Below are 16,630 nucleotides of genomic sequence, written 5' to 3'. Positions count from 1 at the left end.
ATTTTATGCAAATACGTTTTACCCATAAAATCAAATTTGACGTTACCCACGTATCAACTGTTACCCACGAGTCCAGCAAATATAATTGCCATAACTTAAATTAACATTTAATGACTTTGGACACTGAATTTAGTTTGACAAGCGCTTAAAATTGTAAATCGTAAAAATACGTTCACCGCTTTAAAAAAAGAATCTACGACGGTTTAAACTTTTGTTACCCACGAATCCCGAATAGATGCTAACCTTGAAAAACAAGGAGATTGTTTATTTTAAGTTTAAATCAGCACATATTCAAGCCATGGGTATGCTATAATTTTTACAGTACTTACAGTTTATGCACCTAAGAAACGCAAACCCCAAACGATACTATAGTACTTATAGCTTTACCCACGAATTCGGCGTTACCCACGAATCCAAGGATTTACTCGTAAATTATATATTTCTTATGCATCTTAACATTTTGAAAACATGCGAAATAGGTTCCAAAACAGTCCTGTTTAATAGCGTCTTCTTGAAGGTATACTGAAGCTGTATCATGAAGTTTTGATTGATTATCCTAAATTACCATTTTTTGGGTAAATGCAATTGGTTAGAGAAACGGGAATCATTGAAACACAATGGAGGAATAACTGCATGATGGTTTCCAACCTTCTGTAATATTTTCGATTTTGCCGCTTACCAATACATACCTTCAAATATGTGTTACCCACGAACATTTTGGTTACCCACGAATCCCTACTTAAATTATAGTTAACAATGTATTGAAAGGGTTTTAGTTCATAGGAACTGTCAAACACGAGTTAATAGAATATTGCTGCATGAAAATATGGAATAATGTTACTAAAATAAAAATATAAAACTGTTTGCTCTGTCTATTTGAATTTGGCAACTTCATTATTCTCAAAATTTTTATACCCAAAATGACATAATGATCCATGCTAAATATTCCATGTAGTCTGTATTTTGATTAAAATTCATTTTAGTGCCATTGCAGCCTGAATTATTGACATACGGAAAAGTATTTTTTATTTTATTAAAATTTTTTAATAGGAATTGCTATTTTCCAGACGCTGTTACCCACGAATCCATCCGAGATCCTCATCCTGCGACGAGATACAAAATCTAACTTTATATTTATATGAAGCATTTATTCTAATCTTTCGAAATAATACAGTAATGTTAAATGACAGCCACTTTGGAAAGAGTTCGAAGAATTGACACAATCTTAACTGTACACCTGGTTCTTTCTTAAAATTTGTAATAACCAAAATATTTCTTTGTAGATATATGTAATAAAATTCTATTTAACGTTCAATGTCTTCACCGATTTCTAGTGTATATGAGTCACACATAAAATATTGAAAGATATTAAAGAAAGTGAAATTTTATGGAGTACAACAGGTGAAAAAGGCTTGAATTCGTGGGTAACATGCATATGCGCATTTAACACTTTATTTGGTATAGCAAGAAAAGTTATTTTTCAATCCGATGGCACTTCCACCTGATGATTCACTAGATATGATCGTCTCATTTGATAAGTCTAGAATTGAAAAGGAAAACATTTTCAAAATGGCCCCAGAGAGAATTTTGTCCCGCTTTGGCTGGAATTGACCATATATTTCTACGTTGGGCAATTTTCACAATCTACTCCCGCTTAGGCTGGAGTACCTATACACCCAACGCAAGTCAATTGAAGCCGTACAATTTATCGCGAATTTACGACCGTAAAATTTAGACACTTCTTTTGTCTAGATTAGCATCAACCCTCTCATCTCACACTTTTTTCCTGCCAGAAATTAACATAACTCCCGAAACCGAAACAGAAGTTATCTTCGTTCAACTTTTCTGTAGTCAACAAAAGACTAGAATAAAAGGATTGTTCACACGTACCATGCTAACACTTCAAAATAACAATGAGATTCGAAACCAAAACCGGAAACCGAAACCGAAACAGAAAAGATGAAAGGACCCTATGTATGAATAGATGCGACGGGATTACCTGCGGAATTATCTCTATTGTATATATTATTATATTAACCCTCCTCGTCCTTGCATCTTCTCTAGGCGTTAGGCGGCTTTCATTCGCACAATTGGGCGGCCAAAACACCAGTTTGGTGCAGCGGGGACCCAGTAATGGCCGACCAAATCCTGACCATGACTTGGCTCGTGAGATTCGTCTATATGGCTATATACATGTATACATTTTTAATCTCCAACATCATTTATTATAATAACCTTCGAATCCTGAACGATCCATGTTAGGATAGGCAAGGTGGTGTCAGTGCTGCGGTATACCAGGGATGGTTTACTAAGTATACGCACACTCAGTAGACGGGTTTATTATCGTATATATGTGACTTCGTAGCGCTGATTGTGTCAACTTTTGTGAGCAAACTGTGAAGTTTATTTTTTTAAGTTAAGTTTTGACACCAACGATGGCTGCAGTGGAGCAGGTGGAGGTACTTGGTTTCATAGAAGATGCAGCTGATACACTATTAGCAGTCACTGGCGCTGTCGGCACCATTAGAGAAATGGGTTATAGTGTCTGCTTAGGCATCGAGGTTAAAAATTTGACAAAATTTCATTTAACCGAACCAATAACAAGAACATATAGAGGATATGTAAATTCACCACCACCGGGGATTCCTCCAGGAACCAAAGGAACTATGGCGGTTCGCAAAACTGGAATTGTTTGGGCTGGATCTTATGGTACAGTGTCTTGGAAAGTGGCGACAGGTGATCCTCAGGCTGATCGCCGCGTGGTAGTTATGTGGGGCATGCCGTATAACCACAACCATACTTATAACGAACTCGCAGTTGGACTGACTAACCCAGGAGAAACAAAACACCGAGAAGGCAACGTCTGGCTCAACCTGATGCGGAAAGATAAAGAGCCCCCGACAGAGTCCAATGCTGAGGATCGGGCGGTTGCTATGAGCAGCTTAAGTGAATCAACCAAACCATTATCTTATAAACGCGGTGCGTACTACTCTAATATGGAAGAAATCGTGCAAGATGATGACAAATTCGAAGTGATTGGATACATGGGAAGCAGTCACCAAACAGACGCAAACATTATTTTTCGTCCGAAATTAACAAATGAAAAGGTGTCACCTGCTTATACCAGGGAAGAAAGAGATAAGACCCAGAGGCTCAACAAAGATCGCAAATCCCTGAAGGTCATCTTAGCGGATTATGCGCCTTGTATAAAGAAATATGTTTTAGAGCGGGCAGAATCATAGACGGAGAAGTTAACGAAATAGCCCACGAAATAGGCCCAGTTCCAAGTCGAAATTGGGTGGTTCTTTATAAGATATAATATGGATTTGAAATTTTGTAGCACTATGAATTTACTCGTGAACTCGAGGTAAGCAAGAATTGTTATGTTTTATTACTATATGAGTTTCGCGGTATCGATGGTCAAATAATGTCGGATTTGTCACTCGATGACATCAAACCAGTCCCTTGCATCTTCGCAACGCTTATTTGAAAAACATTTATCAGTACCACACCAAAATAAAGATGAAACAGAGCACAAGTTCTTCCTGCATATGTGATTTCACGTCTTGATATGGGCATATTGTATAATTTTACCAGATAGACAATATTAATCGTCGTCTGTCTCGTTTAAAACATTGGTGATTTAGATGTGCTATGCGAATCCGGATTATCACATTACACCTATATTGAGAGACTGTTTGCAGAATTTTAGCGATACAGTTTAATTTATATCGACATGTTCCGTGTTTGTCATGCTATTGACTTGGGCTGGGACACCCATGATACTGGACATAGGACTTCCAAAGCCAGCCGAGTGTAGGGAGTTAAGGCCGCAACCTGCATTCCTGTACACAAACGATGAATTTGCATTGAACATTCTGAGATCGGTATCAGAAAAACCACAAAAAGAAGATGAAACGGTGAAGAAACTTTTACAAAACTCGGGTGGCAGTAATGCTACTTGCATGATTTTATCGTTATTGAGTTCCACAGTGGGCCGGAAGTTCAAATTGTTTGATCAGTGGAGACTTTCTAGTTTCTTTTTGATTATACTAATCAGCCATGCATTAGTATTGATAAATTCACACTGTGGACATGGGCGTTGGGATTACAAGCAGCTAAGATACTTCTGTAATGCTAAACATCCTAAATGCTGGTTTAACAGTTTCAAAACTGATTTAAAACGAGTTGTTTCTATGGCCAAATTTAGCGTAGAACACAAATCCGACAAAATATTGTTGTGCTCCCAAATTTAAAAACATATAAAAAAGAGTTAATAGACTTATTTGAAGCCATGTATTAAACATGCTATTACAAGCAAAATGACGGCATTCTGGCGTTGTTTTTAATTTTTGGCGACTGAACTTGTACAGGATAGAGATAATCATTTCAAAAATTTGTGTTCCTCAACCCCAAAATTATAAAAAAAAGACACATTGAAGCTATGCCACAAACAAGCAAAAATATGTAATTTTAGAAGCCATTTTAAATTTTTGAATAGTAGGGGGGTCAAACATCATCGGAGGTCAAAAAAGTTGGCGCAATCGTGTTCTACGGCAAATTTCGTAGGCAAAATAAAAGGTCTTGAGAAACTGTAAATCCATTTAATCCGTCGGAATTGATCGTAAAAAGCAAGTTTGTACGACCATTTTTGGCCGATGGTCTGAGAAATCTGGTAAGCTTACCGATTCACTCGCCACATATCAAACTTCACTTTTGGCATATTTGGGGGCGCCTAAGACACTCAAAATCCGCTTCTCTACAACAGGACGTGACGATAGCGTCGTCACACTATCAGTGAATGATACTTTGGCAACATATAAAAACGACAGAACGTTATCACCGGTCAAACCCATCATGTACGATTTCGGTCAACCATTTAATTTTATTATTTGACAAAAAATACCAAATTTTACTAGCAACAACTGTCAAAAAAGTTTACTGGTCATTTTAAACCGAAATAATGAGGCAAAATGAAAGAAACGCCACATAGTACATGTGTTTTGTGGGGATTTAGATGTCTTAGTATGACATTAATTTAATATTGAATGCCTGAATACAAACCCTATATGCATCCGAACTCCATTTTGAAGTAAATGCTTTTGACAAGGCATTGGATTGTTCCAGTTTGCATTCAATATCCACATTAGACTCCTAATTTTATTTACGACATCAAAAGATTAGATTATCATAACAACAAAGCGTTAATCTTTTGTGGGGTCTAATGCAAAATTTACATTAAAAATTTATCGTTTTTACAGAATTTATTTTTCACTTAATTAAAAAAAAGGCGTATATAAGATTGAAATAAATTCTCTACCTTCTATTCTAGATCAATTTTGACGCAAGTTGTTATCAAAATTGTTATAATAGATGTACAGTTAATATTCATATATTCCATTACCTATCTGATGGTACAGTTTTTACACAGAAAATATTTATTTGAAAAACCTGCCACGTAAGTTCAATATACTGGACTTAAATGTTAACCACCAATCCTGGTCTCGTTGAAAATATTGACGTGTATCCGGGAATGAGTGACTATAGTGTGGTTACAGCTGTTGTTAATGTTAATAGAAAACAATCTCCTGGCAAAGTGTTTCTTTTTAGAAAAATGAATGTAGATGAGATCAAGAAAGCAGCTATGTCACGATTTAGGGGGAATTTAGTTTGAGGTTTTCATTTCTAATATTTTTCCTCAAAATACAATGAAAAACAAAAGCAATAGCATTACAAACCCTAATAAAACAAAGTCAAACATAAGAATAATTAAAAAAGAATAAAAATAGATTTCTTTTGTTTTTAATTGTATTATGAGGAAAATTATTAGAATTAAAAATAAGCATCTAAAAAGTCATTCTTACGTTTGACTTTGTTTTATTAGGATATATAAATATATTTCTTTTGTTTTTCATTGTATTATGAGGAAAATTATGAGCATTGAAAATGAGCATCTAGAAAAAGTTATTCTTATGTTTGACTTTGTTTTATTAGGGTTTGAAAATCTATTTCTTTTGTTTTACATTGTATTATGAGGAAAATGATTAGAATTGAAAATAAGCATCTAAAAAAGTCATTCTTATGTTTGACCTTGTTTTATTAGGATCTGTAAATATATTTCTTTTGTTTTTCATCATATTATGAGGAAAATTATGAGAATTGAAAATAAGTATCTAGAAAAAAGTCATCCTTATGTTTGACTTTGTTTTATTAGGATATGTAAATATATTTCTTTTGTTTTTCATTGTATTATGAGGAAAATTATGAGAATTGAAAATGAGCATCTAGAAAAAGCTATTCTTATTTTTGACTTTGTTTTATTAGGGTTTGAAAATCTATTTCTTTTGTTTTACATTGTATTATGAGGAAAATTATTAGAATTGAAAAATAAGCATCTAAAAAGTCATTCTTATGTTTGACTTTGTTTTATTAGGATCTGTAAATCCATTTCTTTTGTCTTTTATTGTATTATGAGGAAAATTATATGAATGGAAAATAAGCATTGAAAAGAAGAATCTAGAAATTCTTATGTTTGACTTTGTTTTATTAGGGTTTGTAAATCTAAAAAAATTTATGAGAATTACAAATTTATTGAATAGTTAGAATCTTTAAATTAAGTTTTTATTTTGTCTTTTACTTTATCCCGCATTATACGGTATATTGTTTAGTGTCTCAAATGAGTATAAGGTATTAGGGTTTCTTTTCAAAACATGTCCGGTTTTTTCCGACCCTAAATCGTGCCGTATCGAATAGATAGTAGATCAAGAAAGAGGCAAACGAATATCAAGAAAAATTCATCCAAGCAAACACAAACGAAAGTGAATCCCGTAGAGTAAGCGCAAGTTGGCTTGACTTTAAGACAAAGATCACTGTACAAAAACACGTACCTAAAAAAACCCCAGTTAGACAGAAGTGGGACGTCCCTTGGATGACTCCCGAAAATAAAAGATTGACACGCAAAAAACATCGCGTATGCAAACTGTATCAAAAGTACAAGACAAACGCACACTAGGAAAAGTTCCAAAAACTTAAGAAATTGTTCAACAGGGTATGCAAAAGGCAAAAAATGAGTATTTCATGTCCTTGCTTGATGAACCACCAACTAAAAAATCAAGCGATGTAAATGTAACTCCATCAGTAGGTAAAAGATTCTGGACACATGTCAAGTCCGTTAAAAGAGATAGTTGTGGAGTGGCCACTCTTAATGTTGATGGTGGAGAAATATCATCTGCAAAGGGTAAAGCCGAAGCTCTTAATAGTAACCAATATTATAGCGTTTTCACGTCCGAGAATGTCAATCAAATATCCGATATGGATGGAGAGCCCTTCCCTACAATTGATCAATTGATCAATTGTCTATAGACCTAGACGGTGTTGAGAAACTCCTGCAAGAAATAGATCCCAAAAAGCATGTGGGCCCGATGGCATTCCTTCTCAGTTGTTAAAAGTCATGAATTGGCCCCAATCATACGTCATATCTTTTCCCAATCTCTCACAACAGGTGATCTACCGGAGGACTGGCTTACAAGTTACAGCCAACATAACTGCTATTTACAAAAAAGGAGAGAAATGCAAACCTGCAAACTATAGACCGGTGTCTTTGACTCCAGTTACTTGTAAACTTAAGGAACATAATTATCATTTTCCGCCATGTTTTGTGTCACCTAGAAAAACACAGCATCCTTTCAAATTTCGAGCATGGTTTTAGATCCGGGCATTCTTGCGAATCTCAGCTTATCATTACGATAGGAGATCTCGCACACAACCTAGACAATAATTGGCAGACTGGTGTTCAAATATTTATAATTTTCAGAAAGCCTTTGACGTTGTTCCTCATCGGCGATTGGTGCAAAAATTGAATTTCTACGGAATACGAGGTCCCCTTTTACAGTAGGTTGAAAAATGGTTAACATCAAGAACGCAGAGAGTAGTCGTAGACGGTGAAACCTCAGATGCGGCACAGTTAAAATAAATCTGGAGTCCCCCAAGGAACTGTTCCAGGCCCCCTCATGTTTCTTATTTATATTAATGACATGGCAGACCATATTGACAGTTTTACCAGGATAGGATTATTTGCAGACGATTGTCTCTTATACAGAGTTATTCAATCCCCCAAAGATCTAGAAATTCTTCATAAGGATCTTAATTCTCTTTGTAACTGGGGCGAAAAATGGCAAATAAAATTTAATACCGCCAAATGCAAAACTGTCAGGATTACAACCAACCAAAAAGCACCCACTAATCAAATCGTACAACATGTGTAATGATCAGCTGTAACATGTCCCTCATCATCCCTATCTAGGTGTTGAAATATCTCATAATCTTAAATGGACCTTCCACCTTAATAATATCATTGCCAAAGCAAATAAGGCTCTCTGGTTTGTTCGTAAGAAGAAGTTAAGGAGCAACTCTACTTCGCCCTAGTAAGACCTCATTTCAGAGTTTGCCTGTGCTGTGCGGGACCCACATACAACCACAGACGTCCAAAGATTGGAAATGACGCAGCACAGGGCTGCTCGGTTTGTCACCAAAATCTACAGCAGAGCCAAGGGTTCCATGACAGAAATTCTCAAAAAATTACAATGGCCAACACTGGAACAACGTAGAAAGCAATCTCGTTTAACCACCATGTTTAAGATACAAAATGAAACCTTTGCCATACCCATATCGGACTACATTAATCGTCAAGCAATGAAAATTACAAGGCAATTCCATCCTGCAAAATTCAGAGTTCTTAAAACCAACAGTAACGTATATAAATACAGTTTTTATCCTCGCACAATACAGGACTGGAACGGCCTCCTTCAAATATCCTCAACATAATAGCACTTTTTTTATGTGTTTTGTTCATCCAAATCCATCATTCCTATCTCAATTAGATATTGCTTTTAGTATTTTGTAGATATAGATCTAGATGTACATATGATTAAGGGGTCAAAGTCATTTTCGCCATTTTTCTTACGAACAAATGACGCCCCTCGAGTATACGTACACAAAAATGAATCCTTTTTTTGCCGATCTTACCAATCGTCATTTTTCATACGTACTCTTTGACATATCAATTTGTAAGCGCTCTTTAGCAAAGTCATAGTTCATTGAATTTACAACCGTATGACAAAACCCAAAAACAGTAGCTTGTTGCACAAGATTTGTAATTTAAAGAGAATTGGCCATTGCTCATTACAGTGACGCTAGCATATGGACAATATAAGTGTGCCTTTTCATTTAAAATTTGAAAAATATTGTAAGGAACACTTGAGGTTTTGACTTTTAAAACCTACATTTTGGTCAAAAAATGTGCTTGGATAGGTATATAGCTTTCAACAGATTTTCCACATTCGCCTTGCTATAACATTAAATTGACCTAGTGACGAAAAGTGTTTTTAGGGGGAAGTGTTAGCTTTCGTTTGAAATTAAAAACAAATTCTGATTAGATGAAGAGAACACTTGAGGTTTCAACAAAAACCAATCAAAGAGGCCCGTATTTCAGCTAGAAGCTCCACAGCTCATTACATTGCTATGCACTCAACCGTGTAGTGTAATCAATGACTGTGCGGATATAATGCGCTTGCTTGAAAGCTCATGGACGAAAATGTGTGCTCAGGTGCTCATGATGGTTTATAAGAGAATCGCTTTTGTATAGAAACCTTTCCATATGTAGTCTTGTTTTTTCATGTTTACGGGCGCATATGACACATTTAAATTATTTATTATTTCTTTAAAAAAAAAAAATTTAATATAATCATGTTCTTTGGGATGTTTTCTTTCTCTAACTACCTAAAAACATAAAAAGTCAAATTCGCCAAGTTTGATTTTTGGCCAGCTTAATTAAAGTTTAATGGTCTTAGTATGTAATTTAAAGGAGGAGTAGTATTTTTAAAATGTTCACAGAATTATCCCTAATAACCCCTACATGACCTTTGATCCCTCTCTGTGTACAACATATACTAAGCTTTGGTCAGCGGTTCAAAATCGGTCGAAATCGGGTCAAACGGCTGGCACTAGTAGCATTTTAAAGATTTCCACATAATACCCTCTACTAACCCCTACATGACCTTTCACATTTCGTGAAGGAAGGGGGACTAGGGACCAAATTGTCAATTTCAGGAATGTGATTGAGAAGTACAGAGAGCGTAGACTTCCTCTTTACATGTGCTTCATAGATTACAGTAAAACTTTTGACCATTATGTTTCCCATTTTCAAGAATGCTGGTTAACAATATACAGACTGTTGTCTTATTTCGTAAACGAAGGCCCATACAGTATTGTTACCTTGCGTTTGCTTTAGGTTAAATACCACTAATTATGTATTACACGGGAAAATGGGAAAATGGCTAATTTCGGGTGGAATTTTTTCATATTCAAAACTCTCACAGTTAAATGCCACTAATATCAGGTGAAACTATATGATTTAGATGCCAAATGATCAACAATTCAACATAGGTTGACCTGAGACTTTTCTTGTTTTAACGCACTGAACCGTAAACACCTTAAAATGACAGTGCGCCCTCGATGCTGAAAGTTACAATATGGTAGGGCGAATATTTACTAAAAACCGAAGCCGTGCGTATGAATGTTGGTACTATTACAACAAAAATGTCATAATGAGAGAAAATGTACCATTTTGAAGCATCAAACCCTAAAAAGTACTTTTTTGGCTATATAACTTGATCAATTTCAGCGATTTTAATGCAGTCTTTTCAGATGCCATGAAAACAAATAGTTACTCGTCGTATTTCAATGTATCGCCCAAGCCTATTAGTGGTATGTAACCTTTATAATCGTTCACCCAACTGAAACTATAATACCAGGTCATTGCTCATTGCACAGGTTAAACAGAAACACGTGTAGTGTGGATTTAACCAGAGAAGATCTGATTTAACATAGTTGAACTATTTTCAATGAGTGTTATCTTGGTTTAATAGCTTTTAATGGGGTTTAAGTCCTGCAAAGGTCGTGGTGAATTCTACTGTAGACATGACTTCATCATGAAGTAGCTATGATCCATTCGCCCTAATTCTCCAGAGGTCCATTTTGTATATATCACAGAAGTGAACTTGAACTTTAACTAGAAAGCGAGGAAAAATTTCAGGGCCATCTGGGGGTCAAATCACAAGAGATTTATTTTGTGGCATTTTGATTATAAAATTCTAGAAAAAGAGGGTCATTGGGTAGCCGAGTCTAAAAAGGGGTTCATCGGGTATTGAGAGGCACATGCCCGTCACTTCTAAAGATGAGTTCCTCCGGGGTATATACTTTACTGGAAATTGTCCAATCGCCACTCTTATTCGTGACTCCTGACGTTGTTTGCTTATTATAGTTATTATGGTTATACGCACACTCAGCAGACGGGTATATGTGACTATATCACTGATTGTGTGAACTGTTGCGGGCAAACTGTGAAGAAGATTTTTAGAGCTTTGTTTTAACACCAACGATGGCCTCGCTGCTACTAGGTATAATATCGTCTATCGCTGCCCCGGTCGCTGCAGTCACTAGCACTGTCGCAACCATTAGGGAAATGGGTTATAGTGTCTGCTTAGGTATCGAGATTGAAAACTGGACAAAATATCCATTAACCGAACCAATAATAAGAAGGTGTAAAGGATATGTAAATTCACCACCCTCGAGAATTCCTCCGGGAAAAAACACAACTATGGAGGTTCGTAAAACTGGATTTATTTGGGCTGGATCTTATGGTACAGTGTCTTGGAAAGTGGCGACAGGTGATCCTAAGGCTGATCGCCGCGTGGTAGTTATGTGGGGCATGCCGTATAACCACAACCATTATTCTAACACACTCGCAGTAGGACTGACTAACCCAGGAGAAACAAAACACCGAGAAGACAACGACTGGCTCAATCTGATGCTTTATGATAAAAAGCCCAAAGATAAGGTGATTAAAAAGAAGTCGGAAGCTTCAACCGGACCAGTCAATTTTGATTATCAACGCGGCGAGTATTACTTTAGTACAGAAGAAATCGAGGAAGGCGATGACAAGTTTGAAGTGGTTGGATATATGGGGAGCACTCACCAAACAGACGCAAAAATAATTTTTCGTCCGAAATTTACAAATCCAAATGTTTCAACTGCTAGTACCCAGTTGCTCAACAAAGATCACAAATCCCTGGAGGATTATAAAGTCATCTTAGCAGATTATGCGCCCCGTATAAGGAAAGGAGTTTTAGAGTGGGCAGAATCAGAGATGGAGAAATAGCAGGCCTCAGGTCCAAGTCGAAATTGGGCTGTACTTAATAAATTCTATGACTTTGAAATGCTATAGTACGAATTTACTCGTAAACTCGAGGTAAGCAGGAACTGTTATGTTTAATTACTATATGATTTTCGCAATATCAATGGTCAAACAATTTCGGACGCAACTCACTGACGGCAAACCAATTAATTACATCTTCGACTTCGCTTCGAAAATGCATGCAACAGAACACAACTTTATTTATTCATGCATATGTGACTTCACCTCTTGATATGGGCATATATTGTATGATTTTACCAGATACACAAGTTAATTGTCTGTCTAGTGTGAAACATTGGTGTTAGGTGTGTTACGCGAACAAAATCCTGAGGATCAGATTACACTTATATTGAGAGACTTTCATCGAATACCATTTGTTTGCGTAATTTTAATGATGTTTTTGGCCATTCTATTGACATGCTTGGTTTTTATAATTTCTATTGACTTGGCCTACCCATATTGGACATATGATTTCTAAAGCGAGTCGAGAGCAAGGAATAAGCCGCAACCTGCGTTCCTGTACATGTACACAGAAGATAAAGGAAACAGTGTAAGGCCCCATGTGGAATTTACATTATAGGATTCATATCAGAAAAAAAGAAGAAGATGAAACGGTCATGAGGAACGCAACCCGGCTCGTACATTCAAACTATTAGCGTACCAAAGTGAAGGAAAAATTCACACTGTGGATATGCGCGTTGCCATTCACATCTGTTTAACCTCGCAATAAAACCTCATTTGAAAAGCAGACGATCATTTGAAAATTTTGACATTTTGTATTGAAGATTTTTTCCCTAAAAGACCTAATATTTTTTAGGTCTCCTTGGAAAAAAATGTATATCTTTATTTATACGAAAAGTGAAAATTTTCAAATGATCTTCGGCTTTTCCTCCCAGCTACGTATACTTTAAGTAAATATCATTAGATTTTTAAATTTTACTTCAAGGACTGTTAAATGTAAACAATATCCATTTTTAATAATTTGCCATACAATTTATATTGTATCGCGTATTTCAAGAAATTAGAAGGACATTATTCTTATTCAGAATGCAATTCGATATGTCTGATGTGCTCTTAGGCCCCACATAAAATACTGTGCAAAGGTAGATGGCCGACACCTTAATATTAGAATTAAAAAAAGACATAGCAAAGCACTATGGTTTTATATGACATTACTAAGAAAACAATTAGTGCTTTTTTTGATCTAGGAAATTAATTTCAAAGTAAAAAGCTGTATCTCAGAAAAGTGTTAGCTTGAACATGTCACGATCGACTTCCAGTACATCTATGCATAGCAATTATAGAGGGTGGCCAGTAGCGTTCTAGGTGAATTGTCTTCTAATAGACGTGCTTTAAGGGATCTGAAATGAGCGTTTTGAGCGTTTCGACAGTATTTTTTATGGAACATGAGAGCACCTCAGACGTATCGAATTGCATTCTGAATACGAAGCATGTCTTTCTGATATCAAATAATTTTCATTTTTGAAAATCACGATATAATACAAATTTTATGACAAATTGTAAAAATTTGATATTTTTCAAATGTTTGATATATAACAGTCCTCGAAGTAAATTTTATAAATCTAATGATATATTCTTAAAGTGTATGTAACTGAGAGGAAAAACCGATGATCAATTGAAAATTTTGATCTTTCATATTGAAGATATGGATTTTTTTCCCAAAAAGACCTATTTTTTTTTTGGTGTTTTGCGGAAAAAAATCCATATCTTCAATACGAAAGGTCAAAATTTTCAATTGATCGTCGGCTTTTCATCACACCTACATACACGTTAAGCATAAATCATCAGGTTTATAAAGTTTATAAAATATCAATTTTTAATGATTTGCCATAAAATGTGTATTACATTGCAAAATAATTTTAAAAAAATGATATCAGTAGGACATTCTTCGCATTCAGAATGCAATTCGATATGTCTGATGTGCTCTAATGTCCCACAATAAATACTGTCCAAACGTTCATACCCCTTCCCTTAATGCACCAGCCAAGATATTTCGTAATACATTCACTTCAAACCCTAGTCCAATAGATTCCCGTCACCAGAGATACGGTAATTATAGACCTAATCATTATATAGGCTATGGAGCCATTTCAACTGCAGCCGTATTTTGTGGGGAAAGGTCATTTACTTTTACACGCCGGTCAAGTTCAACATTGGTCGGACTTGGTTAAAAACAACAATGACTCGTTTGACCGTAGTCATAGACAGGTCAAAGTATACTTTTTCAATATGGACACAGGATGATGATGGCCGTGTGAGTTTTGAGCAAGTTTGAATAACTTTGAACTGAACTCCTATGCAAAGTTCAGTGACCCTTTTCCACTAAATGAGGGGTATTGTTGAAATTGCTCCATCACCTTTATATTAGTATTACGCTGCCAAATATGTGACCTGTCACGGCGAATGAGCCGAAAACTCCTCTCCCTGTCAAAATTGTTTTATTTCGAGTTAAGAAAATATACATCATAAGCTTTAAAATGGTATATTATTTGACTTTAAACGATATCCAGTAGCGGGGTTATGGTTTGTTGAACTTTGCTCCTTCAACAAAATGGTAGCTTTTTTCGTTTCTACGTGTGTCTCTTTTTCCACATTGCTGGCAATAAATATCAAATAGTCATAATTGGCGGTCATATGAAATCATCCCCAAGTCAACGAGGTTCAAGAAAATTCTCTCATTGTTAATTGTTGGTTATACATACCTATACAAAATACAATGCCTGGTAACCCACTACTTGAACAAGATTTAGCCAAAGCAAACAAAGACCACAGCTATTAAAAATTCTATTGACATCTAAGGTAGAAGCTTATTATCCTCTTCAATAATAGGATTATTGATTGGTGTTTGACTATCAAAATGAGATACTACGTCGCCAGAGTGCTACACTATCGTAAGTGACATTTTTGGCCAAAATGAGATTTTGAAGAATTATGGAAGGCCATATAAAAACGCACATTTTAAACCACGTTTTAAGTTTCAAAATTGCTTAATTATTTTTTAATTAATAAAATAAAATATCGTAAGTGCAATGCAATTTTAATTAATGCATGCAAGACTATCGTATGTGCCACTTACGATAGTCTTGCATCCTAATTTTGTTTTTCATTTGCTGCAAGACCACATACGCTACTTTATTGGGCCTAAACAACAAACTCACGGAATGCTACACCATCGTAAGTGCAAAACAGTCTCTAACACATCACTGGCTGTGACGCTGACAGCTGTATGCGTTGTCACCATGCTGGCTAAGTTCATAGCTCCCATGACTGGTAATAGAGACGATAAATCCGGTGTTTTTAGTTTTAGATTCAGTAATAAATCTTGAGAGATAACATTACGGCAAAAGGTGTCTTGCTATTGTAAATATTATGTGCCAAAAAAATTAACACTTGTTAGGAAACATAAAATGACAAAATATTGGATATTTGAGCCGATATTACGCATATCCTAATTTAGCAAAGCATGCTACACTATCGTATGTGGCACATACGATAGTGTTGCACTCTACACTTATTTCTATTTGAGTGCAACACTATCGTATGTGGCACATACGATAGTGTTACACTCTACACTCATTTCTATTTGAGTGTAACACTATCGTATGTGGCACTTACGACATCTAAATCAGTAAATAATTCATCGATTTATTAACTTTAACACCATTTATATAGTTTATATTATTAAAATCAAATTGCTTTACATTCCCATGTCATTTTATGGCTACTTGGAAACAAATGGCTACGCTAAACACAAAAATGCTCCTCCTGTAAAACTGTCCAAACTGCACTTACGATAGTGTAGCACTCTGCCGATGTCGCGCCAGCTACAAATGCCGATGAATACGACATGCATGTACATTTTACACTCTAACTCAGAATACAATTTCGGGAATTTACGGCTCATTCGAGCTGTACGGTCACATATCACTGCATATGGCAACATTAAAACGATTTGCAAGATTGTAGTACATGAACTGGAATCATTTGAACTACACCAGAGGCGGATCCAGGGTCCCTGCCTCCTCTAAAAACGTAAACAAAACAGGAAAAACAAGAGAGATAATAGTGCAGTTATACTGTACAGCAAACATGATTCGACCTTTGCAGTACTTAAATATGATTAACAGGAAACTATTCCAGCAAAATCAATCGATAAAGTCTAGTCTACCCTCCACATTCAATGGTGAAATGCACTTATGCCCAAATATGGCACTTGCCAATCAATAATCACCCACTTGAAATCCCCTGGCTCGCTGCACTGACCAAAGTTATGGACAGATATGGGAGCTGCTTTTGCTGATCTGTCATTTACATATCAGGGAGGTACGAACATTTACAGATGCCCCACATACATGT

The 16,630-nt window shown here is 35.8% G+C and overlaps 2 protein-coding genes across 2 annotated transcripts; both read left to right on the top strand.

The window, feature by feature from the left end:
- Positions 1–2,435: 2,435 nt before the first annotated feature.
- Positions 2,436–3,242, top strand: LOC140170934 (tereporin-Ca1-like). Its single transcript, XM_072194130.1, has one exon. It carries the CDS (start codon positions 2,436–2,438, stop codon positions 3,240–3,242), a length of 807 nt encoding a protein of 268 aa, XP_072050231.1.
- Positions 3,243–11,437: 8,195 nt separating this feature from the next.
- On the top strand, positions 11,438–12,217 carry LOC140170932 (tereporin-Ca1-like). Its single transcript, XM_072194129.1, has one exon. The coding sequence runs from the start codon at positions 11,438–11,440 to the stop codon at positions 12,215–12,217; it is 780 nt and encodes a 259-aa protein (XP_072050230.1).
- Positions 12,218–16,630: the final 4,413 nt, after the last annotated feature.

Source organism: Amphiura filiformis, chromosome 15 (assembly GCF_039555335.1).
Source record: "Amphiura filiformis chromosome 15, Afil_fr2py, whole genome shotgun sequence".
NCBI classification, from domain to species: domain Eukaryota; kingdom Metazoa; phylum Echinodermata; class Ophiuroidea; order Amphilepidida; family Amphiuridae; genus Amphiura; species Amphiura filiformis.
This window is presented reverse-complemented; position numbering and strand designations above follow the sequence as displayed.